The sequence below is a fragment of the Parasteatoda tepidariorum genome, chromosome 3, assembly GCF_043381705.1.
Source record: "Parasteatoda tepidariorum isolate YZ-2023 chromosome 3, CAS_Ptep_4.0, whole genome shotgun sequence".
Taxonomy (NCBI): Eukaryota; Metazoa; Arthropoda; class Arachnida; order Araneae; family Theridiidae; genus Parasteatoda; species Parasteatoda tepidariorum.
This window is the reverse complement of record NC_092206.1, coordinates 8,416,356-8,442,022: the sequence shown is the minus strand read 5'-3', so window position 1 is coordinate 8,442,022 and position 25,667 is coordinate 8,416,356. Positions and strand designations below refer to the sequence as shown.

Sequence of the window (25,667 nt, the reverse complement as noted above, 5' to 3'; positions counted from 1 at the left end):
TATATATAGTTTTAGAATATTTGTTTAAAATGAAGTAGAAAAAGGTATGCAGATTAATATTTAAATTAATGTTTAGACAAAGATCAAACAAAACGTCTATCAAAATCCGTTGAATAACGAACAAGAGAAAAATGAAGCGATCAAAAACGGCTTGGAGATGTGTCTATTAATCTCCTTTCCACTAATCTCTGTGTATTAATGCTATCAAACAAGTTTCGATGTTTCCAGTCTCGCCTTTGTCAATAATGATTTTGACTTTTTTTTTCTTGGCCTAAATCTAAACTTTAAGAAAATTCCTTTTCGATATAAAATTCTTAAAAATATTATATAAGTGTCGCTATCCTATATTTTACGAAAGAATACTATATATTTCAGATGTGCAAAGAAAAATGCAAACTGGATCACTCTTTGAATGACTATGGATGTGCCGATGCTCGTATTGATTATCCACACAATGAAACCATTTGCGAAAAAGGTAAATGCAAGATATTTCATCGAATCATTGATTTCCTTCATTAAAACTAGTCGCATTTTCAATTTTGATCATTTCTTCTATTACCACACAAAAAAGGGAGGCTTTTCTTCCAAATTGTGTCCTTCAAAAATTACGCAGATAAATTTGAAAAACCATAACTCTATAACTATTTAATTAAAATATTTCTTATTAAGTTTCTATTGATTCTGAAGGGCAGAATAGCCGCGCTGGACTCACGTTGGTAAGAATAGTCACTGATGCACGCTAAATCTGTCGGGTCACAAAGTCCTCCATGCTCCCATAACAAATTATACGCCTCTGGGAGTACTGATTTGGAGATTGATCGTTCTCTGATTAAGGTCAAATTACGATCTGCGGATAAATGAATGGATATAAGAATGACTCTGGCCTATAAACGGGTGTGACAGAAGTCGAATTTTTGGCCATAGATGGCGCCACTGGAAAATAAGAACAATCGCACCTTCTTGCCTTACTGGCCTGCGACAACAACATCGATTCTGAAGCTGATATTATAATATTTCTAGAGAACCACTTTTTTCTAGCAATGTTATGTTAAAATATTTTCTGGATTGAAAATCATTTATGAAAAAAAATCATTTAGCTTACATTGTCTAAAGTTAATTTGATTTTAATTGTGGTACTTTCAAAATCTACTGTAAGGAATCAGCCTCGCATTTAAACTTCGGTGCTTATAAATAATCCAATTTATAAATTCTCGATTTATAACTACTAGTAAAGTACATAAAAAAATGTTCAAGTGAACGAACTCATAAAACACAAGATAAAAAAGCATAAAAAAGCACCCGGCTCGTGCCGACCACAGTGCTGACGTAAAATATCCTCAGTGAAAGACGGATCATGGGTTAGAGTCCCCTTTTCATCAGGTCAACCGTGGGAGGTTTTCGTGGTTTTTTTCTCTTTTCTTGACCATACGCTAATTTCTACTATTATTCACATTTATTACTTCTATTTATTTCTACTATTATTCACATTACAAAGTTAAATTTTTTTATGTAAATTTTAAAATTTTTTTAGAAGTAAAAAGAGTAAAATTTATAAAGGGAAATAATTCATAAATTTAAAAAAACCTCAAATCATTTGTCAAATGGCATTTTAAGTTTTGTTTCATGTTATAACATTAAGGAATAAGATAAGCTCATGCAAAAGTTCGAGAAATTAAGCAAATATTTAAAGTTTCAAGTTGTGAAAAAACGTATATAATAAATTTGATAGTTATAAAATTATTTTTTTAAGCGCACAAAATGGGAGTAGTTTATGGTAAGGGTAATCGAATGATTAATAATAGTCAGAAAAAATTTAATATTTTCTTACTTGAAAATGTTTCAATGGGAAAAAAACTGGCTACTATGCAGAAATCTAAAAATTATTATTATTGTTAATAAAAAATTATTATTAAAGCAACTAAAAAGTAACTAAAATGAAAGTAATAAATTAAAAAGTAACTAAAATAAAAAAATTCTTTATTGACCTAAATAAGAATTGACTTGAATTTCTTTTTAATATTACTTGTTTAATTGAAAGTATCGGCCGGGATAGCCTGGTCGGTAAGGCGCTGGGCGTCCGAGAGTTTGTGGGTTCGAACCACGCCGGCCGAAGACTCCCCGTGTAGTAAAGTGACTGATGCACATTAAATCTGTCGAGTCGCAAAAGTCCTCCATGTTCCCATACCAAATCAAAACCTCTGAGGGTACTGGATTGGAGATCGATCGTTCTCTGATTCAGGTCAAAATTACGATCTGTGGATAAATGAATGGAGGCATGAATGAGTCCGCCCTAAAAACGGCTGTGACGTACGGTGTAGCAGAAGTCGAATTCTTGGCCATAGATGGCGCCACTGGAAAACAAGAACAATCTCACCCCCTCTGCTTAAACAGGCATACGTCAACAACAACAACAATTGAAAGTATCGAACTAATCAGTGAGCAAATATTTAGGTACCCTTCATAAAGGTGAGGACCCTGGGTATGTGTGTAAATATTGATCGTGTGCTTGATTAAAATGTGAAAATAATTCTGATATGAGAGACTAAACGAATGTTGTGTGTCTCTTTTATTTTTCAGTTATTGCAAACTTTCACGTGAAGACCATGCCTATTTGTGCAAAAAAATGCTCAATGCCTTGCAAGTAAGTATAAATTGTATTAAACTTTTTCTTTAGTGAGGCATTTTCCTGCCAATGAAAAGTGTATCTTAATGACGTCAGATGCAGGCCCAGAAAGCATAGAACCTTACGACAACCTTATGCCGGAATTTTTTTTTTAGTGTCACGAAAATGTTTGCACTAAAAACCTTTTTTCAATAAAGCAAAAATATTGCAGTTTCAATCCTTTTATCCTAAAAGGATTAAAAATTAGTTTTAAAGCTTTTTTTCAAAAAAGTATTGTCACTTAGGTAAAATGGTTATTTAGATCCATAATGACGTATTAGCTGACGTCACACTAGCGATAGGATCAAATTGCATTGTCCACTAAAATTTCATGACAAGGAGGATTTTAGCTGAGCATACAAGACTTTGTAAAAAGAAACCTTATAATTACCTAGATTTAAGATTATTTTCACCTTAAGACTAGCTTTTTTTCAATGATTTTTTCCCGCTAAGACAACCTCTATTTAAGGTTTTTGTATAGAAGGTTGTTTTCCGAGGTTTCGGATTAGGGTAATGAGCGTAGAATAGAGCAGACTGTGACAGACTTCGTTTTAAGATTAGAAGGTTTACACGTAAACCGCATAAGAAAACCTTTTTAAGATTACGTTAAAAGGTTTTTACTGAGTGAATATAAACCTTATTTTGCTATCTGGGAGGAACATTTTTCTCATCACGTTATAAATTCCTGGACATTTCGTTTAAAAATACTGGACATGTAGACATCGTTGTTCATTCTGTTACATTGCTTCATACTTGTTTATATATTGATTCAAACATGTTCATAATTTCAATTTGAAATGCTTAGCTTTCTTTTTTAAGAAAGTAAAATTTTATCTGTTAATTTTTATTTCTCTTATCTTTCAGATTTAACAAGTTTCAATTTCAAGTACAAGATTCTAACAGTGAGGGATTTCGAGTAAGAATCAAGTAAATTTTTACCAACTATGCTAATTGTTAAGAAAAAAATTAGTTTACACACAACGATTATCAAAAAAACAACAAAAAAAAACATAATTACGGATATTATTGAGTTTAGGTCACAGCTTTAAGTGAAATTTAGATAAATTCTATTTCTTTTTTTATTTCATAATTTATTTCAAAAATATTTCTGTGATGCTATAGGATTTTCCGTATCAGACATTTTTTTGTAGCTACTGGAACTAATCTACAAAAGTAATATGTAATTTTTGAATATATGGTACTACATAATAAAAAAAGGTTCAAATAGAATACTTTTCCAACAGCCTATTTTTCCATTTTTAATTTTATTCAGACTTCATTTTATTATTGTTCTAAAAAAAAGTAAAAGTTTAACACATTTTATCAATATACAACCACTTTAGGCGATCAGCTTGGTCACTTTTCAAAATTATCTTGTACAACATATAAACTTTAATAGTAACCAAGCCGAATACTTAGCACAACTGTATTAAAATGTTCTAATTCTTCAATCCCTCTTCCAATTGGGTACTTGCACTTCAACTTAGAAGAAGAAGAAGATCACCCACACTTCAACTTAGAAGAAGAAGAAGATCTCCCATACCCTCTCATGTGACCCATAACGTCAGCTCCAGCTAATCTGTATCAGCGAAATGGTGTATTAAAGTTGAGCTAAGTTTCTCTACATAAGTTAGAAAGTTAATTAACTATAAGTTAATCAAATGCAGAGCCGTATCGCACATCGAATGAGTTGAAATATTATTCTTTCCTGTCTACTCTTCTTACTTAACTTATTATTTACTTTTGTATTTTACTGTAACCGTTATATAAGTTTTGTTTTGTGTACCTGGCAACTTCGATGCATAATTAGTTTGTCTATGTTCCACGTAGTTTTATGCCTGTCTTTGTGTTAAGTCTCTGTGTAAATATATAATGAAGGAATTGAAATCTTTGCGAAAGAATCTTTGTGAAAGAATTTAGAATGTGTCACTTCAAAAAAATTTCTACTGATACAAAATGAATCTAAATAAATACTTAATGTACAACCAATTTTTTAACACTACTTAAATATTACTAAAAATAATCTAAGAAAATAAATAATAACTATAGTGTTGCCAATGGATAAAGAGTAGTTGTCAGTAAATATGTGCCCGAGTTTATGTTGAAACATGAAAGATATCCATATATAGATTATGTAGTTATTATTGACTTCATTTTAAAAACTAGTACTTTTATTTGCAGAACTCTTGCATTGTCCCCAAAGATTTAACGTAAGTTTAAATGTAATTTTTTTTCTTTCAAATTATTATTAATTTTTTGTAATAACTTTTGTATTGGTCAAACTTGAAATGTTATTTGAATACTTAATTGGAGAATAATGACAAGCAGGTACCGTACGTAGTGATTAATACATAACACTCAAAATTCCTTATAAATCAGTTATAAAATTTCGCACAGGTATTTTTTTTTTATTTTGCTTTGTGACAGAGCTTCGAAAAGCAGTGTTAAACTGTTCTACCGTAAAGTGCTTGAATTCAGCCCTTCCCAGACCGGTACTCATTTCCTAGACTGTCACTAATATCCAATTGTGCAGCTCTAGTGCGACGTAAACAGTAAACATTCGTAAACATTGTGCTTGTAAACTTTGTCCTCGTGTTCTCGTAAACATTCTAGACATAAACAATAAATTTCAACGATTCAGATTAAGAGATAAAAGTGAGCTATTTGCTAAAAAATAACATTACCAGCCTATAAATAACATCTTTTCGTCCTTTAATATTTTTTAGTATATTATGAAAGTTAGGAATGCCATGAAATTTTTTTTCTTCAGATAGTGGCACACTTTCTGTAGAGATCGGCCCCTCGTTCTGTTCTATTAACTAATTTTCATGTTTTAATTTAGAAATCATCGAAATTTTATAAATGATTTGGTAAATACACATGCATTTCTATATCGCTAAATGACAAAATTTTGTATGAAATCTAAAATAAATCAGTTGAATAATTTCAAGGAATTAAAAATGCCTCTCGTTATTTTGAAAAGATGGTAATTGTTATTTCTCAGAAACTGTTCTGTCATTTTATTTCAAATAGTGTTGAGTTTTGGCAAACATATCTATCTATATCTTTCTTTCAGGTGTTACACTCTTGTTCAGATATTTTTAGAAAATATGGAAATAACCACCTTCAAGTACACACCACGCTTTAATGTAAGTTGAAGTTTTTTTTCAGAGAAAAGAATGATTTTACCATTAAAGTTTTTATGCCTCTTCAATTGATGCCATGAACAAAGTTCACTTTTAGGAACTAAGGATAACTTTTTTTTTAAAAACAAGTAATGTAAAAAGAATTTAAAGTCAAGCCTACTAAGGTTAACAAAAAGAAATTTTTATTTCAGTTACTTTTTACTAAATAATTACTATTTTTCTCCCATATAAAACTAAGCCTAATTATTAAAGTTAATTAATAGATTAATTCGAAAAATCTGCCTTCGTGGGGGACTGTTAGGAGAAACCAACCCGCCTTTGCGTTACATATAGATTAAAACCGTGTAAACCACCAACGGTGAGCCCGAGAGCAGGGGAAGTCCAACCCATGATCCGTCTACACCTTAAGATATTTTTTCGCGAGCACTGTGGTAGGTGCGAGCCGGGTGCCGAAATCGTTTCAACCGGCAATCGCTGGAAATCGAACCGGTCCACCTCGTTATTAATATCCATATTAAATGCCTTAAATATTCATAAAATGTTTTAATATATTTCAGTAGTTTTTAAAAGACATGTGAAAATCTTAACAAAGATCTTTTAATTTTGGGCACGTACCTTGGGGCCAAAAAATGCCAAAGATTGAGAGGAACCTGTTTCGATTGTATACTGCTACCCAGTGCATGAGCAAATGCGCCTTAGATTTATAGCCTTATACTATATCACTTGAGCCGTTATGGCTCAAGGGATAGAGCTTTCGCCTTCCAATGAAGTGCCCGGATTCGAATACTAGCAATGGCAGGTCGATACGAATTCCGCTCCGGGCTCGTACCAACCACAGTGCTGACGTAAAATATCCTCAGTGGTAGACGGGTCATGGGTTAGAGTCCCCTTTTCATCGGGCCAGCTGTGGGAGGTTTTCGCAGTTTTTCTCTCCATGTAACGCAAATGCGGGTTAGTTCCATCAAAAATTCCTGCACGAAGCCACAATTTCTCCCAATACGTGATCCAAGAGTTCCCTTGTCTTCCGGATTGAATTCGAAATCACAAAGCAACGGAGTTGAACATTAGTAGTCGTAAACCCAAAATTGGATCGGTTGTTCAACGACGGTTATAAAATATAAAATAAAATCTTATTTTTGAATCTCTGTTTTATCTTTTTAGCCAGTTGGAATATTAAGCTGGATCGGGGGATACGTTGGACTCTGGCTTGGCATATCGCTGCTGCAAGTCTATGATTTTTTAGAAAAAGGAATATTCATTTGTATCGCTTTTCTTCGAAAGAAGAAGAACATCGTTGAAACGAAGTTGCCTTATGATTCTCAACAGATTCTCGTGAACATCTAGAGGAATCAAGCACAACCATTTCGTGTCTACTGACAGTTGAATCTTATTGGAATAAAAAGTGCAATTACTTCTTTTGTAACCAATTATCTGATTCCATTTTGTGAATAGTTCAATAAAGGTTATTGGTTTTCTATCAATGTTTTCTATTTATTAGATTGTATGAACAAAGAGAGTAATCTAAGTACTCGTTAGCACAGTGGCATATAATCAACTACAAGATTATAATAGTAGACTATCATTGCGTTTATGCTAATGCTCTTCTCGTTTTTTGTGCAATGAATTTTTTCACTATAAAAAAAAAAAAGTATATCGGTGTCTCGCAGAAAAAATCACACATCACAAATCACATTCATCATTAGCCTTAAAATTATATTATCGTTATTTATTTATTTATTATTAATATTCATCACATTTATTCATTTATTATCAATTTTTTACTACCTTTCTATTGACTCACCTTCGGTCATTTGAGGAAATAATCTTGTAATCGAAATTTCAGCCACTTTCCGACTAGCTAGAACACTCAAATCATTACAAAGCTTTGTTTTTGTTGGCAATGCCATTTTCAATCGTTTTCTTAATACAAAAAAAACTTTATTGCGATATAATAGCCTAAAAAAAGACATTTATTTTCCTGAACCTTCTTCGAGCAATCCGACTAGCGTAGATTAGTTCTCAAATCTGAACTTGTGCCCACTTCATAGAGGCAAGTTTCAATAGTTTCTTAATCGCTACTCGCAGAATATTTCTCCATTTCGTTGCCAAAGGTGATCATTTAAAATTTCGATCTTTCTTTTATTAGCTGAAGTGCTTAAATTTCAATTGCAAGTTCTCTCGCTGATGGTAATAAAAAATTCCATCGCTACATGCAAACTTTATAAATATTTTATTCTCCATTAGAATTTATCGTCTGTCAAAATTCTGACAACTCATCGACTAGCTAGAGTGATTTTATCTTAGCTGGATCTCTGCAAATGTTGACAATGCACATTTTAATTCTCACCTACCGTAGCTAGTGGGGGGAAGGGACATCTGTACCTCGGTAAAGTGTTAAAGGGGCACCAAATTCACGAAAAATAATTAAAACGAATTTCAGCGTAAAATACTTTTCTCTTTTAAATATCCTCAGTTTTATTTTTTAATTATGGGTCCCATAACTATATCAAATTTTTATTTGACTAACGTGTAATATGACATTGTACCCAATTTCCTTTATGTATAGTTTTTTTAATTAAATTTTTTTATCAAATTGGAGCAACTAATATTATTAACTAAAAAAAATGATCATTAAATCAATCAAAAACATCTATGCGATGGAGAATCTACATTAGTAACAAACGCTGTTACATTTTAAATTTTCTTCTATTGGCATAACAGCCTTTTGTGAGCCAGAGCCTTACCTTGAACCTTCCTCCATTCTGCTCTTTCTCCAGTTAGTAATTAAATTTTGAAACTAATCGAGTAGAAATTTATGTAGTTATCTAGTTACAGGATCTTAAAAACATTATGTAAAGCTGTTAAATAATTTTCAATTAAAAAAATTTTTAAAAAAAGACAAATGTAGTGAATTTAATTTTTTACATTATTTAAAACTCAAAATTTTCCCGAAAAGTCTCATTTTAAGTCCTACACCTTATTGAAAGGAGATTCAAAGTCTAGGTTTGTCCGTGAGCCTCTGGCCGTTAAAAGCAGAATTTATTACCAAATAGAATTCATCACCAATCGTTTCGAACACTCTCCGTCTAACTAGTGTGTTCAAATTGAAACTGAAAGTATTTGTCTGATGATAATACGAATTACAGTTTCTGTTTTCTGAATATTTCAAGCAAAATTCATCCCCACACTGCCATCTACTGAAATTTAAATTACTTACAACCTAAAACTAAAAAGAATTAATAAAAAAAAGAAAATTCCATAAACTGATTTTTTTAAGTGCATTTGAATTTGAAAGAAAACTTCTATTTAATTGGACAGAGACTTCTATTTAATCTAAAATGAGAGACCGCCGGGATAGCCTGGTTGGTAGGGCACTGAACTCCCGTTCTCACGAACGGGAGTTTCAATTCAGCTGGTTGTAAATAGTTACTGGTGCACGTTAAATCTGTCTTGTCACTATGTCCCCCCTGTTCCCATAACAGATTATACTTCTGGGGGTACTGGAATGGAGACAGATCGTTCCCTGGTTCAGGTCTTAATTACGATCTGTGGGTGAATAAACGGTTGTATGAATGGGTCCGTCCTATAAACGGGTGTTACGTATGGGTGTGGCAGAAGTCGAATTCTCGGCCATAGATGGCGCCACAACAACATCTAAAATGGAAATGTATCCAGTCATACCTGTAAGATGCATCGCTTTTGTCATTAGCTTCTATCACCATCGAGTATTCCCCTGCGTTGTTTTGAAAGCACACAGTGTGATTTTTATTTTAGGTGAAAAATAGAATACAAAAATAATTTCTTCAAAAAATAAACAACTATTTGTTCCGTTCTTTTTAGTCCACTTTGAAAATCATAGTTTTTAAATTTTATTTTATTATTATGTATTTATAATTATTAGTTATAATTTTTTTTAATTATGTTAGTCATAAAGTTATTATTATTTGATGTTTATTGCGACATTATCATTCATATGGAATACCAGGGACTTTAAAAAGTTTCAAAAGAGGTGATAAATTGAATCATGCATGGATACTTTTAACTATTTGTGAGGTTTTTATACTGTGATTAAATCTATATCAATAGCTTTTAATTTTTGATCAAATCCACCGACATGAGTTGCAAAAATTTTAAAGTTAATCATAAAGAAAATGTTTGCTAGCATTAAAGTAAAATAACTCCCACTGTATTAAATTTTAACCTGTGGAAATTATGACTCGTAGAAGCCCTGATCATTTCTCGTATCGTTCTTTTCTTTCGACTTAAATATTCATCTTAATAAAAAAAGAAAAAATTCAAAATAACTTAGTTACAATTGGACTATACAGTTATATGATAAGAAAAATTTAATAACGATAAAATAATTCTTTTAAAACAATTCTAACATTCTCTTAGAAAACGATTTTATAACGTGCTTTTACAATTAGAAACGTTATTATGATTCCAGTTGGCATCTTAAAAGATTAATTGATTTTATTCATAACTTAATAAACTTCAATGCCATAGTAAAGAATTCATTAACCAGTTAATTATTCATCCATTAACCGATTATTCATTAACCATACTATGAATCGCCAACTATACATTATCAGTCAGCCAGTGATTCAGTTTGGTCAGGTCTACTCAAAAGATAACATAAATAACTCAGTTTATGATAACTGAAATACAACTTGAGAATTACCCCTTTGTTAGATGATATTTTCATCGATGATAGATAATCGATATGAGTCGTACGATGACGATCAGGTGAAGGGAATAACAGGTGTTTTTGAAAAAAAAATTACTCTGAAACAACGTAAACAATGAAACGAGAAAAAGAGATATTATTAATTGATGGTGCATCAGTGAGCGTGCGTGATAATTACACTAAAGAACAAAAAATCTATACTATACGCGTTATTTACTTTGCTTGTCATTCTTTCAAGTATGGTTGTTGAAAAAGAATAAATGTGGAGGCTCGATTTCAATGTCCATTTGAACCTTGTAAAAAGTCATTAATCAAATATTTTTCTTTTTGAGACACGTGAACTTCATATATTCATTTATTTATTTTTTTTACTTTCAATATTTCTACAAACATTCATAATTGCTAGTATTGCATTATAGGAAACAACCATTCAAAGAATTCTTCTAGTTAGGCTTAACAGAAAAAGATGCGCATTTTTACGAATGAATTTTGATGATGGCTAACGATTTAATTACTTTTTAATTATCTTATAACGATTTATATCTCCCTAAGTTTGTTTTTGCTGCTAAAAGACGTTGCATAAAAACAGTTTTCTTAAACAAAATTCAATAAATTTCCTTCATTAATCGTAATTTTGATTGCATTCTATTTATCATACGTATTTTTTAAAGAATTTCAATTATTTACCTATAATTAATAATCTTTATAAAAAATAGCCTTACTCTTTTCATTGTATGTGGAATTTTTTTTAAATAAAATTTACTGTTGCTGTTTAAAACATACGTAAATTCTTTCAAAAATCTGAAGAAATGGAGACTAATTAAGTTAATTAACTGATTAAAGTGATAGATGATGTTATATTCATCTCAAATTTTTCTTAATTATTTATTCTTAATCCTCGGTCTTAACTCAATTCTCAGTCTTGACGTTTAATTAATTATTTTCTTTAAAAATTACTTTTGATAATTTTTTTATTAATTACTACAAAATAATAAATTTTTTTAAATGATTAATTCTTATTTAGTTTAATTAATTTTCGGTTAATTTTTTACTATTTTATTCATTTCTAATATTGTTGTATCTATAGGCTATAAAAATTATAGATAGAATTTTTTTTGTGCAAATGTTAATTTTTGAGCAGCAAAAAATTTAAATCTTAAATAATAACTTAAGACATTTCAATAGCAGGATATACTGAAATTTTCCATTCATTAAGTTCGTGAGAAACTTTGATGCCTAAAAAAATGACAGCTGTTTTTAATTTTTGAAGTTCATGGAAGTGAAGTACAAAAAAGTTTCTTTTTGGAGATCGAAAGCACGTTTTCTGTTTCAGATCTTATTAGCCATAGGGTTTACAATACAGAGTGTGAAATTTGTGGAAATGTATTTACAGTATCCATCATCTGTTGAATTGGAAGTCGTACAGCCATCAGAAGTTGAACTTCCTGCTTTCACAGTTTGCAATATAAATGAGTGAGTAGCCATTTCGCTAATAATAAGTAGTACTCAAGAATTCGATTGATTATTATTTCACTGCTTATCTTATTAGAATTAAATTATAAGAGCCCCGTTACTAAGTTAGAAGCTTACTAGTTTAGATTAATTGGTATTAAGGCTCGAATTACTGCGATAATAACGAATTTTCTCGATGCTGTCAGACAAACGGATCTCTTTTCAAAATAATTTTTGATCTACTTATCGGAATTTAACGTACTCAGATGCAATCCTTCTTGATAAAGGCGCCTTTATATTTTTCGTTTATGTGTAGACGCTTTTATGTTTTTCATTTTAGTATTTAGACGCATTTATGTTTTTTTTTTTTCGTTATATAAATAGAAGTGCACACAAAGAGAATTCGATTCATAATTATTTCACTCCGCTTATCTTATTAGAATTAAATTATTAGAGTCCAATTACTTTAAGTTACTAATTGCTGGCAGACAAACGATCTCCCTTCAAAATAAATTTTGATCTAATCATCGGAATTTAACGTGCTCAGCTGCAATCCTTGGTAAAGACGCCTTTATGTTCTTCGTTTTAGTATAGACGCCTTTATGTTTTTCGTTTTAGTATAGACACCTTTATGTTTTTCGTTATAGTCTTTAGACACCTTTATGCTTTTGTTTTTCATTTTCGTTATAAAAGTAGTGAACTGCACTCAAAGAATTCGATTGATAATTATTTCACTGCTTATCTTATTGTAATTAAATTATAAGAGCCCAATTACTTTAGGTTAGAATAATTGGTAGTAAGGCTTGCATTATTGCGATAATAACGAATCTTCTCGATGCTGGCAGACAAATGGGTTTCTCTTAAAAATAAATTTTGATCTAATCATCGAAATTTAACGTACTCAGTGGTAATCTGTCTTGATAAAAACGCCTGTATGTTTCAGTAGTGGCTAAAAGAAATTATTTCCAGCCTTATATTTCACTTAACATAGCTTTCAAAATTTTTATTTTATAAAATTATTTTCTTCTTTTAAGTTATGTGTCTCTTCTTTTGTTCAAGCTATAAAATGGTCGAATCAATTGTTGATAAATAATCGAAACAATTTTAGTTGAAATTTGAGCAATCTAGTGTTTTAAAAAGCAGTTGAAATTTCAATTGACTAGGAACTTTCTTCGATAAAATGACGATAAACTTAGCTTTCAATAGTCAAGAAACAGCTGTAACTTATATTGACATTAGAAACAGAGCTGCAGACGAATTTTTAACACTTTGACTTCTTGCAAAAGAATCGAAATATCAATCGTCAAAGAGTTCTATTTTTCAATAAAATTGCAATAAATTCTCCTTACATCGATTAGGAAATGTTTGAAACTTGTATTGTCATTCATAACAGAACTCCAGTTATAATTTGAGCAATTTTTCTGGAATGAAAGAGATCGAAATGTCGGTTTAACAATAATTTCCTTTTGACGATAATATCCCGATACATTCTGTTTCCAACTGTAGGAAAATTATAAAACATTACCTTGTTATATGTTATGAAATATTACAATTTATACCTCTCTCTTGATAATCATATAATTATCTACAAATAAATATCAACATCAGAATTTTCAGTTTAAATTGCAATAAAACGTGAGAAATACCATTTTTTCCAAGTTAAGGATCTCAGTACTACATTAATCTAAAAATCATATTTTAGTTGTAGGGTGATATTTTTGCAAATAAAGTTCAACCAACCATAACTATATCTTTATCTAAAGTATTCAGTTTTTTAAAATAAATTTAATCACACAATTTAGGTATCTTTGTCTCAAGTATGAGCTATTTAAAACCCAAGCGTGTTTTAGTGAGTTTAAATTATAATTTTTCAGAAAACTTGAACAAAAGTTTCTTCACGTATTATATATGTCAACAAAAATTGTGACCTTGATATTTTGTTAGTTTTTAATTTATTTCGAATTTTTGATTTTCAAATGTACATGTTAAACATCTCTGCCTCTATCCAAAGAGTTTTTTAAATACACGTATCACACCCCGGTAAGAAAAGTGACACAAGTCAAAAAACAGCAATTTTGAGGTTAAGTCAATAAAAAATATGTATAAAGTGTCCCATCAAGCTCAAGAAGTGTCACATCTCTAGATTGTGCCATAGATTAGTGCTATTTCAGAATAAGTTTTATTGTATTCTTTCAGTTGATTTTTTCTCAAATGCTGTTTTTGACTTGTGTCACTTTTCTTGCCGGGGTGCGATATGATTTATTTATATACAAGCATGATTGTTTTATTGGAATTGTTTCAAGTTGATCCTAATTTAAATTTTAAGAAAAATGTTTCGCATGTAAAAGAACACACAATAAAATCAAACTGTTACTAAATTAAAAATAAATTAATTGCGCTAGCATCTGTCTCAATTACAACTAAAATCCAAGTGCGTTTCATTTATAGAGTACTAATTTTGAAATGCTGTAAATTATAATTTTGTAGAAATTTTTCACAGAGTTTATTCACGCATAACATATATCAACAATAATAAGTTTCAAGTTTTAATAAACTGAGCTCTGATATATTCCCGAGATACGTGATGTCGAATTATATTTTTATAGAATCCGTGCCTCATCTTATTGTCGGGAATATCCACAATTCTGCGGAACACCGGAAACTGATTCTACGTTTTGTACTCGCTTTGCGGAATACTGCAACCTTGTCAATGTTTCGAAAGAGGTAAGCAAAACTTGTTCCAGAAATATACACAGAAGAGTCATTACATTATGACCATCCTGCTGATAACATGTAGGACCACCTTTAGCCCTCAAAACTGCTAGCACCCGCCGTGGCATTGATTCCACAAGGTGCTGATAGGTAGTCTGAGGTATCTGGTACCAAGCGCTCACCAAATGGTTCTGTAATTCCCTCACATTGCGAGGAGGTAGCGTTGCAGCACGAATTTGGTTTCCCAAATAGGACCACAAATGCTCTTTTGGATTAAGGTCAGGTGAATTTGCGGGCAAAGACTTGACTTGAAAGTCACTGGAATGTTCCTCGAACCAATCCATGACGATTCGACCCTTATGACATGGTGCATTATCCAGTTGATAAATACAGTCCCCTGCAGTAAACTGTTGCCATGAATTTGTGAACCTGGTCTGCAACTATGTTCAAGTAGCTTACAGACGTCACGGATTGTTCTATGAGGATTATGGGTCCTAATGTGTCCCATGAAAACATTGTTCCTGGACGCGAAACCATGAAAACCTGGGCGAGTCCATTGTTACAGATGGAGGGTGGTCATAAAGTAATGGCTCTTCGGTGTATATAGATAAGAAAAATTATGCACTGATTTGAACAATTTTTGATCTAAAATTCAAAATCGTTTCAAAGAAGAAGAAAAATCGATTTCATTAGTCTTGCAAACTGTTTTAGTCTTTATTAGTCTAGTTTATTTGCTTACTGTATTAGTCTTGCATACTAGTTGAATTTACAGGTTCCCTTAAGAGATAAGGATAGTTTTCGACACCTTACTCGTTATCAACAGCAGATATTGGGTCACCAGTATTCAACATTAGTCTCCAGTTGCACTATTGAAACTGACGATGAAGAAAGAAATTGCAGGTACTCCTAATTAAAATTACTATGTTTTACTATAATTACTATGTACTAATTAAAATTACTAAAATTTTTTACTATGTGAAAAAAAGAGAAAATACCCGAAACAGCAAAAAATTGCTGCATGCGAGAGAATTTGTCATAAAATAATAATTTTCCTTATTATTATTTTCCTTATTATTATTATTATTTTCCTTATTATTATAATAATTTTCCTTATTATTATTTTCCTTATTATTATTATTATTATTTTCAATTATTATTATTTAAAAATGTACATTATGTTTAATGCATTCAAATGCAAACAAAGGGTAAATACATGATGATGCATTTTCATAAAGCAATGCAGCTACTTAAATCAAAGCCGTTATTAGTGTCTAGATGGTTCCAAATAGTAGAACACCACGGAATATTTGGGTGGTAAATCAAGTCTTTACTAAACTTATTCTAATTGATACGTTTCATGACGGAAAATTTTAAAACTGCAGTGTTTTTTTAAATCACTTTCGTGTTTGTAAAGATACAATCTAGCAATCGAAATTGCTATAATGCTCAAGGAGTTACCAGAATGCCTTTACGACCAACTAGATTGCTTGCATGGTAACTAAAGCTCCTTGCCCGATGACAGTGCAATTTATGCCGAAACTGTTATGTGGTTTTGAATCACTTTCGTGTTTGTAAAGATACAATCTTGCAATCGAAATTTCTATAATGCTCACGAAATTACTAGAATGTCTTTACGACTAACTAGATTGCTTGCATGGTAACTAAAGCTCCTTGACCGATGACAGTGCAATTTATACCGAAACTGTTATGTGGTTTTAAATCACTTTCGTGTTTGTAAAGATACAATCTTGCAATCCAAATTGTTATATTGCTCTTGAAATTACTAGAATGCCTTCACGACCAACTGGATTGCTTACATAGTATTCAAAGCTCCTTGACCGATGGCTTTACAATTTATAATCGAATTGTCACTTGATGATTATGCAAGTTTTAATCGTTTCCTGACAGCAACAGACTGGTTTGCCATATTATCAATAACCCCTTTTCGACTATTGTTCAATTTTCAATTGCAGCCTGGTGCTTGAAAACTATACAAGTTAAAATTGATTCCTAAACGCACTCAAATTTTTTCACCCCCTTTTTTTTAGACAAAACAGAATTTTTCGTTAATAGAAATTCCGACCTATTTCGAACTAGATAGAGTACTTAAATTTCAATTAGAGCTTTGTACCTGGTGCCAATACCAGTATCAATTTCCTAATAAACTTCTAAAACCCCCGAATCCCTTCCTCCCACGTCTTTTGAAATCGATGAATCGTGTTTCGTTATTGAACTAACGATACCAGACGATACCTATTATTTTTAGCTTTTAGCTCTTTAAGAAAAACGTATTTTTGCTACTTATATTTTGTTTATATTTATTTTTTGTATTTATCTGATTGTTTATTTAGATTTATTACGAAAAGAATGATAATTCATTCATGATCAAGTATCAATTCTAAATTAGAACATTTTTTTCCTACAGTTCCACACCCATTTTAGTCCCAGCTTTGAGTTTCTCATATGAAATTCCCTTCAACTGTTGGATGATATACTCTTTACATAATAAACCCTATGAGACACCTCAGAAAGTACCCGTATCAACAAGTAAGTCTTTCAATCAAAAGTTCTTCTTTAAGAAAGAACAGATTCCATTTTCCACGAAATCGATTTTCCTTTTTTCTTAAATTTATTATAATATGATTGGACAGACTACCCATTCAAGAATCTCTTCCTTGAAACGTGAGTTAAAAAACGTAGAAATGAGGAATGATACAATGTTTTTTTTTCCTTCTAAATAACAACGACCTTTTTGGAGTGTCAATTTCGGAAGAACGCATTATGTCACATACTAAGCAATATAGAGAAAGTGAAGAATGTTATATTTGGTCTAAATGTGGGAAATTTCCGCAAATAAGCACATTTTTTCAGGAGTTCTTTTTTCTTCTGGATTGGGCTCAAAATTACATGGCTACGAAGTTGAGCATTGGTAGTCATAATCTTAAAATTGGGTGGGCTGAAGCCTAAGTAAAGGAGTAAAGCTTGCATTAAAGATATTCATACCCCAAAACCTCTGCCAAGTCTGAACGCTTACATGAAGAGAAAAAAATTTCCCTTATTGCTAATACATGTCAAAGCTTAAACGACATGCAATAGAGATGCGAATATCCCAAGTCCTCAGTGGAGAGAAAAAATTCTCTTATTGCTAATGCACGTGAAGGCTTAAAAGACATGCAATAGAGATGCGAATATCTCAAGTCCTCAGTGGAGAGAAAAAACTCTCTTATTGCTAATACACGTCAAAGCTTAAACGAAATGCAATAGAGATGCGAATATCTCAAGTCCTCAGTGGAGAAAAAAAAATTATTTTACTGCTAATGCATGTGAAAATTATTTTACTTGTATGAGTTATTTGCACGTCAAAATCAGAGAGATAATTAACCTACTGCATTATTTTTTTCAGAGATTCACTTGATTCTTAACCTGGAGGTTTCGGAATATCATCCGTCTCATTTATCTCGTGGTGCACAGCTCAGTATTCATTCCCCATTCCACGTCCCATCACCGGTAGGAGAAGGTCTCTTTTTAAATATGGGCACCGTCTATCGAATCTATATAAGGCTGGCAAGTATTATATTTTGCACTTTTTTTTTAAATATTTTGAGGCGAAAATTCGAACTTCAGTCATACAATAATGCTTTGAATTCTTAAAAATAACCATATTTATCTTTCGAGCAGCTTTCACAAACATGTATAACTTCGTTGTTTTCTTCAACTGGATCAGGAGTTACAGATTGCTGATATTATTGATTATAACCTTCTTCCCATTTTTCCTCTTATTCCAATTTTTTCTCTCCATATTTTAACGTGGTGTACTGTGAACTTGCTGATATCCAAGCCAAATTTGGCTTGATTATCAGCAAGTCCACAGTGCCCCGCCTCCCATAATGAATGAAGTTAGTCAGCAACATCCGAGTTTTTTAGTTGCTGTGCAACAAAGCTGCGTAAAGAATTCCTCGCTGCATTACAGAAGTGGAATAGAAAAAAAGAAAAATTAAATTTTTTTAATATATCTCTTAATTATTCATATAATAATTAAATTTGAAATGTGTAATAATTTGTTATAAAATATTACATTATTTGAAAAGGATACCAGTACGACTACAGAGAAACTGAAAAAGTTAGTTACAGAATTAACAAAAACAATTAATTATCTTTAACCTTAATAATGTTGGTTCTTTATTATAAGTACAAGTTATTTGAATACAAAACTAGATTCGGAAAAATAATACAATTGCTCAAAATAACTCTAAATTTAGAGTTACCATTATCCCGAGAAAATTATGCTTTCTTAATGTTTTTAGTCACACATTTTGGAAACTGCTTCAAAATTTTTATATTTACCTAAACACATGCCCGTTCGGCATTATTGCGTTCATCATTGACTAAATCAATTACTGCAATTAGGTCATTTGGCTACTGGTGTTGACGGTAAAATGAAGAATTTTCGTTATGCGGAAGGATATGTGTTAACCAACACAGAACAATCAATAATCAATAGATAGCATAAACAATGATAATTTACAATCACTTTATAAGGATCCGTGGTGGCTCAGGGGATAGAGCGTTCGCATCCAATGAGGTGAAACGAGTTCGAATCCCAGCGATAGCTGGTCTATACGTATTCCGCACCCGGCTCGCACCGACCATATTTTGACGTGAAATATCCTCAGTGGTAGACAGATCATAGGTTAGAATCTCCATGCCGTCAAGCTCACCGTGTAAAGTTTTCATGGTTTTCCTCCCATGTAACGCAAATGCGGGTTAGCTCCATCTAAAACTCCTCCACGAAGGCAAATTTCTACCAATATTGATCCAGGAGGTTCCCTTGTCTTCTGTATTGGGTTCAAAATTACAAGACTCCGGAGTTGAACATTAGTAGTCGTGAACCCTAAATTGGGTCTGCTGTTTAACTACGGTTATAAAATAAAATAAAATCACTTTATAATTGAAAAGAATTACATTTATTTCAGTCAGAAAAGAATCTCCTGCCTCAACCCTTCAAGAGTAAATGTACAGATTACGAAAAAATGTGGAAACTAAATGGTGGACAAGGGCCTGTTACAGAAAAAGTAAGTTATTATTATAAATTTTTACCACTTCTTTCGATCACAAATTTTTTTTAATCTGTATAATATCTAAAGAACGCAAGTTTAAAAGGAAAAACACAGATTAAAAGGTAAAGACCATTTATGAAACTTAATCCTTTCTAGTAAAATTAAATTTGAGGATAGTTGTCTTCTTGATTGGAATAAAGACTCAATTTCAGCAACGCAGGCCATCTCCTCTTAACCTAAGAGTGTAAGACCATCCTAGGAGTGCAAGACCATCCTAGGAGTGTTAGAACATGTATGGTTTCTGCGGTAGTGGCTGAGAATAGATGAACGACTGGAACAGTGAAAAAAACTTTGGGGATTGGGAATGGATATACAACTGGAATAGTGAGAAAAAAAATTCCAACCTACTTGTGTAACTTGCCCACTTGTATAACCCAACCTACTTGTGCAGCCCAATTTGTAGAACTATAACTGTAACCATTCGAAACTTATGTAGATGATACGAACTTTTGAGAGAAACATTCGTAAAAAAGAAAAATTGTAATAACAATTGTTTTATTTTCATCCACAGATGTGCAAAGAAAAATGTAAACTAGAAAAATCACTCGATATCTATAATTGTGCAGAACGAAGAATAGATTACCCACATAACGAAACCATTTGCTTGGAACGTAAGTTGATTGTAGACATTTCTATAATATATATATATATATATATATGATGCACTTGTAAAGTAAATATTGTGTTTATAAATGCTACTATGAATGACCGAAATTAGTGGCTGTTGACTTTCGCTGGTGAATGTTGAGAATCACATAGTCGCTTTGATAAATGCCCGATATATATATTAGATCTAGTTAAGTTCTACTGCCCTGTATGCCCTACAATAAATTTTTAGGACAAGTACTACTGCCCAGTATGCATTTAACCAGAACTCCGAACACTGATGTTTCTCCTAATCAAACCTCAGCAGATATTAAAATATCGAATAAATATAATAATATCAACGAATGAATTAATATGAAATTGGATATAACAAATATTTCAGACATTCACCAAAGTGAATGTGTGATTGTCGACACTCACAGGTGAAAGTCGACATTCTCTTGATTTCGGTCATTCATGGTAACATATATATGCTGCGTTTGTATACAAATAGATGTTGCGTTTATAATGTATGCTGTTTTTTTTATTCAAAATATATATCCTATAAATTTTAAATCAAAACGCAGATTGTTGTTTTTATTCAACGCAGTCTTATGCGCATTCAGCGCGATATAAAATACACAAGGTATGTCCTTAAACATAAAGAAAAAAAAAGGAAAAAAATAAATAATCAGGTTATAACTCGAAACAAGATTCAAATTTAACTTTCTTTCAACTGTGAAAGTTTTCACAATACGGAACACAAACGTAGCTACTTGGTTCGAAAATTGAGAAGATTTAAGTTTGTCATGAGTTCAATAATTATCTAGATAATTAATAGACAGTAAATTTTTTACACAAATAACAATAAAAATTTAATAAAGAAAAACATTTTTTAATAAATATGTTTCTGAGTTATACTGACAATAATTAGCATGATTATTGAATTTCTGACATGTTCTTATCAGATATTGACTCAATATTTTCTTAAGTTAATTCTAAAAACCATACAAATCTTAGAGAAAGGCGATTAGTGACCATCGTAGAAAAAATTTCCAATTTAATGTTTGATGAATTTTTATGAATCTTTCAAATCAACAAATTTATTAAAATAGGCTCCATTAACGAGTGCAGTACGCAAAATAAAATAAAAAGTTTTCACTTTTAATATCTTTTGTTCTAATGATCAGATTTATCTTAATGGTTCAGAAGTGTGAGCTCAAATAGGCGAATTAATTAGTGCTAACTGTTAGTTAAGTTAAAGAAACAGGCACAATAACGTATTTTCTCCAAGGTAATTAACCGGTAATTTGCCTAATAATAAATATCTCATAATAAAACAATTATCTAGCATCATCACTTTTATAACTGTAGGCGCAAAATTTAACGCATGTTCTGAGATTTGTGCTTTTTTTTTCTCTAGCAATTCCGAACTTTGCGAAGGAAACGAGATTTGAATGTGCAAAAAGTTGCACTTCACCATGCAAGTAAGAAAACTCAAATATTCATAGCTACTATTTTAATGGAATTATTATAGTATTCCCTGTTGCTTATAGTTAGATTTTATGTAAATTTCATATATGATTTTTTTATTAAATTTACTTGTCAAAATCTGACGCATCGTCAGATCATCACCGACGTTATCACATCTAAAATGGAAACGAAATACATAAAACCTACTTATGTCTCACATATTGACTGATTTTGGTAGTTTTAATTCAATTTTCACTCAGAATGACCTCCATAATGATTCATCAGATTTTGATAGTCTTTTATAGTTAAATTATTATTTACGATTCCTCAACGTAAAAGTTTCAATAAATTTATTTTTGACTGAGATTCTGAACTGATATAGAATAGTCTGAATATCACTAAAACGGGAAAACCGTTAGGTCAAGTACCACTGCCCAGTATGCATTTAACCAGAACTCCGAACAATTCTAGAGAATTCTAGAGAATGGTCCATTCTAGAGAATGGTAAAAATATATTTGAGGGTGACCCTTGGCGAAAATTGGCAATTTTTTGTCACTAATGTTTATGCCCTGCAAATAAAATAGTGCCGAAAGCAAAACATAATTAAATCATAAAAAACATAATCGAAATAAAATATTTTATATTTTAAGCATTTCATATCAAATTAAAACACGAAAATAATATAAATATAGAAAATGCATGATATCTAATATGTGGAGAAAAAAACAGATATTACGGCCTAACCTTGTTTAGAAACTTCTGTGAGAGTTTTAAAATTTTTTAATTAAAATGTCTAATTGTGAAGATTTTACCCTAGCAACAATTTTTTGTGGTTTTTCTTTCCATGTAATGCAAAAGCGGGTTAGTTCCGTCAAAAAGTCCTCCTCGAAGGCAAATTTCTTCGAATACTTGATCCAGGAGTTTCCTTGTCTTCTGTATTGGGTACAAAATTACAAGGCATCGGAGTTGAATATTGGTAGTCGTAAACTCTAAATTGGGTCGACTGTTCAATGTCGGTTATAAAATAAAATATTCTTGAAAACTTCTTTTTAATCCTACTGAGTGAAAAATGTATAGTTTCAAAAAAATATTTTTTTCTTCTTTCAGGATGAGAAGATATGAAGTTCAAGTTCAAGAGGCAGACAGTGAAGGAAATAGGGTGAGTTTTTTATACAAAAAAGCATATAATATCATATATCATTTCGTTCACAAAGAATAGTTGTGGAAAATAGGTTTTAAATTTGAAAAAAAATGCTCTAACATTTTACCGTAAATCCGTGTTCTTTATCCAAAAGAATTAATTGATAAAAATCACCTTGGTTATTGCAATATTATCTTGCGTTTTTGAAAGTCACTCATTGTTTCGTTCACAAAGAATAGTTGTGGAAAGTTGTATAGCTGTGTATTGACTTTTAAGAAGTTTTTTTTCCAGCGATCATACTTATTACTTTCCTGTCAAATTTTTTGAAGAAGTTTTTTTTCTAATGATCATATTTATTACTTAGCATACTTATTATTTTGCTGCCACACTTTTTTAAGAAGTTTTCTCTAGTGATAGTGGAATAAAACAATAACTATAAGCATAAATTTAAATTTCACCAGCCCCTAAAACCACGCCAATAATTACCAGATAGTTTTTCACGTTGTTTAGATTAATTATAGGTATTATGAATATCAAGAATATTTTAGATCAAATGTATTAAATAAAGAAGAATAAAAATGATTGCTTATTTATGATTCGATTCTAGTAGGAATTTCATTCGGAAGAATTGGAATTTCCTCCCCCCCCCCTCCCAAGTATCTGAAAAATTAACTGAAATTTTATCAACTTGATTCTTTTCTAGGTTAAGCCCAATACTTTATTTTTCACTTATCAATTACCTTGATAAACAATGTTAATTAGCATTACTGTCAGTCATTACCTTGGTAATTACAAATATAGGCATGACTAATTTTTTTTGTTTTTTACTTAAATAAGAACACGCTTGGTTTTAATTTCAGACTGGTTTCTCAGTAAAAATATGATATTTAAGCATTACTGTCACTTAGGCTAATTATTCCGATGAGCATCGTTAATTGCTAAATTTCGAAATTTCGTTTTAGTTTTCCTCTTTATCGCATGAAAAATACATGGTCAAAATGTTGGCTGTCTAACTTCTAAAATATCAAAAACAAGACTTTGGCTTACATCAGCATCAAAGGAAAAAAAACTGATTAAATACAAAAAAATAATCTTGTATTTGTCACTATACGTAACTTTGACTTACATCACCTTCAAATAAATAAACTGTGCAACTAAAATAACGATTTAATTACAAATAACTGAAAATCACTTTGGGAAATCATCAATTTAAAAAAAAAAATGCTGTTTATTACCTGTTTTCCAGTTTCTTGTCACTCAAAATTATAAAAATAAAGTTTCGAAATAGGAGAAATAAATCTAATTCGCAAGAAGAATCCTCAAGACTTTTGTAAACGCTACTATAATTTCATCTTTCAGATTTGATACAAAGTCTTTCTAAACATGAAGAGATTTCTAGAACCAAAACTGAGGAAGGAAAAATAATTTCCAGTTACAATTGCATCCTACATCGATCAAATTGAAATTATGAAATTAACGAGAGTGAATAACACTCAAACTTCGCTTAAAAACATTAATTGAGTGTAATAACACTCAAACAATTTGAAATGAGTTGGGCGAAAAGAAATATTAAGAAATCTGACTGTTAGACAAGTTAAACACGACATATCTACAACAGTATAAACATATAATAAAAATTCAAATGTTTTGCGAGAATCAGTAAACTTGTACTTCAAGTGCAAAGAGGTGCTTTCAGTTTTGATCCTTACAGAAAGTATCTCAGTTGGATAGTTGAATAAAAATATCTCTTTAAACAATTAATAAACGTTACCACATTTAATTGAAAGTAAGGTTTTAATTCAATAGAATTTTGATTAATAACCTCAACATCAGTTTGAGTGTCAAAAATTTTGAGTGTTTCTAATAATCGTATTTCAATTCCCCTCTTTTTCCTTCGGCAATCAAACAAGTTTTGACGATTCCACAGTCGTGATTCGTAAACTTTTTTGATTTGCCCTTGCTTAAATATTATTTTGCGACGACTAATATGCATTCTTTTTTACCTTATCGTTGAAAAGAATCAAAAAATGTATAATAAAGTCAGTTATCACTGAAAATCCTGTACTATTCTGATATTCGTTAATAATTCAGAGAATTTACGAATCCGATATATATTATACTTAGCTTCCATTGTTACACAATTTACATATATGTTAGCGAGAGCACAAAAATGGTTTCAGTTTCAGTTTCATTTACGTCGCACTAGAGCTGCACAATGGGCTATTGGCGACGGTCTGGGAAGCATACCTGAGGATGATCCGAAGACATGCCATCACAATTTTGATCCTCTGCAGAGGGGATGGCATGAAAATGGAAATTGAAGTAGAAGCACTGACAGATATGGCAGCTTCATCAGATCATCAGGGCGGGAGCAATTTAACGGGGCACTACAATATAATACTATATTAAAACCATACTATATAGTATACTATATTTAAAAAATACTATATTAACAATTGTACTGCCCCAAGAAAAAGTTGATCAAGTAATAATTTGCTGCTTTTTGTATTATTCCTGTTGTAGTATTTTTATCGGATTCATGTCAGGAATTAATTTATTTTAATATATATTTTCTTCAAATATTTTTTCCGTTATAAAAATCCGTGGGCTGTTGTGACTTGCAATTGTATATGTTTTACGTTCTTTTTCCTTTTAATTTTCAATCTTGTGTTGCCTTATGTATTTTTATTT

At 31.2% G+C, this 25,667-nt stretch overlaps 3 protein-coding genes and 1 long non-coding RNA gene across 7 annotated transcripts in view; 3 read left to right on the top strand and 1 right to left on the bottom strand.

The window, feature by feature from the left end:
* The window catches only part of LOC107445273 (degenerin-like protein unc-105), a 36,235-nt gene extending 28,950 nt beyond the window's left edge, over positions 1 to 7,285 (top strand). For 3 of the 4 annotated variants that reach the window (XM_071178306.1, XM_071178307.1, XM_043051480.2), the window contains 6 exons: positions 376 to 475; positions 2,578 to 2,641; positions 3,527 to 3,578; positions 4,844 to 4,872; positions 5,739 to 5,811; positions 6,970 to 7,285. In XM_071178306.1, coding sequence (XP_071034407.1) covers positions 376 to 475; positions 2,578 to 2,641; positions 3,527 to 3,578; positions 4,844 to 4,872; positions 5,739 to 5,811; positions 6,970 to 7,152 — 501 coding nt within the window. In that variant the 3' untranslated portion in view covers positions 7,153 to 7,285. Of the gene's footprint in view, positions 1 to 375; positions 476 to 2,577; positions 2,642 to 3,526; positions 3,590 to 4,843; positions 4,873 to 5,738; positions 5,812 to 6,969 lie in introns of all 4 variants that reach the window. The other variant, XR_011636341.1, reaches the window with a different exon arrangement.
* Positions 1 to 24,581, bottom strand: part of LOC139425115 (uncharacterized) — an 82,909-nt gene extending 58,328 nt beyond the window's left edge. The window contains exon 1 of the long non-coding RNA XR_011636342.1: positions 24,212 to 24,581. This is a non-coding gene — a long non-coding RNA (uncharacterized lncRNA). The remainder of the gene's footprint in view (positions 1 to 24,211) is intronic.
* On the top strand, positions 10,555 to 19,670 carry LOC107445268 (uncharacterized). Its single transcript, XM_043051470.2, has 6 exons — positions 10,555 to 11,968; positions 14,554 to 14,671; positions 15,432 to 15,559; positions 17,085 to 17,206; positions 18,063 to 18,227; positions 19,633 to 19,670. Exons 1-6 carry the CDS (start codon positions 11,769 to 11,771, stop codon positions 19,668 to 19,670), a joined length of 771 nt encoding a protein of 256 aa, XP_042907404.1. The 5' UTR covers positions 10,555 to 11,768.
* The window catches only part of LOC122271159 (degenerin mec-4), a 7,752-nt gene continuing 1,726 nt past the window's right edge, over positions 19,642 to 25,667 (top strand). The window contains exons 1-4 of the mRNA XM_043051473.2: positions 19,642 to 19,731; positions 20,288 to 20,387; positions 21,785 to 21,848; positions 22,943 to 22,994. Coding sequence (XP_042907407.1) covers positions 19,690 to 19,731; positions 20,288 to 20,387; positions 21,785 to 21,848; positions 22,943 to 22,994 — 258 coding nt within the window. The 5' untranslated portion in view covers positions 19,642 to 19,689. The remainder of the gene's footprint in view (positions 19,732 to 20,287; positions 20,388 to 21,784; positions 21,849 to 22,942; positions 22,995 to 25,667) is intronic.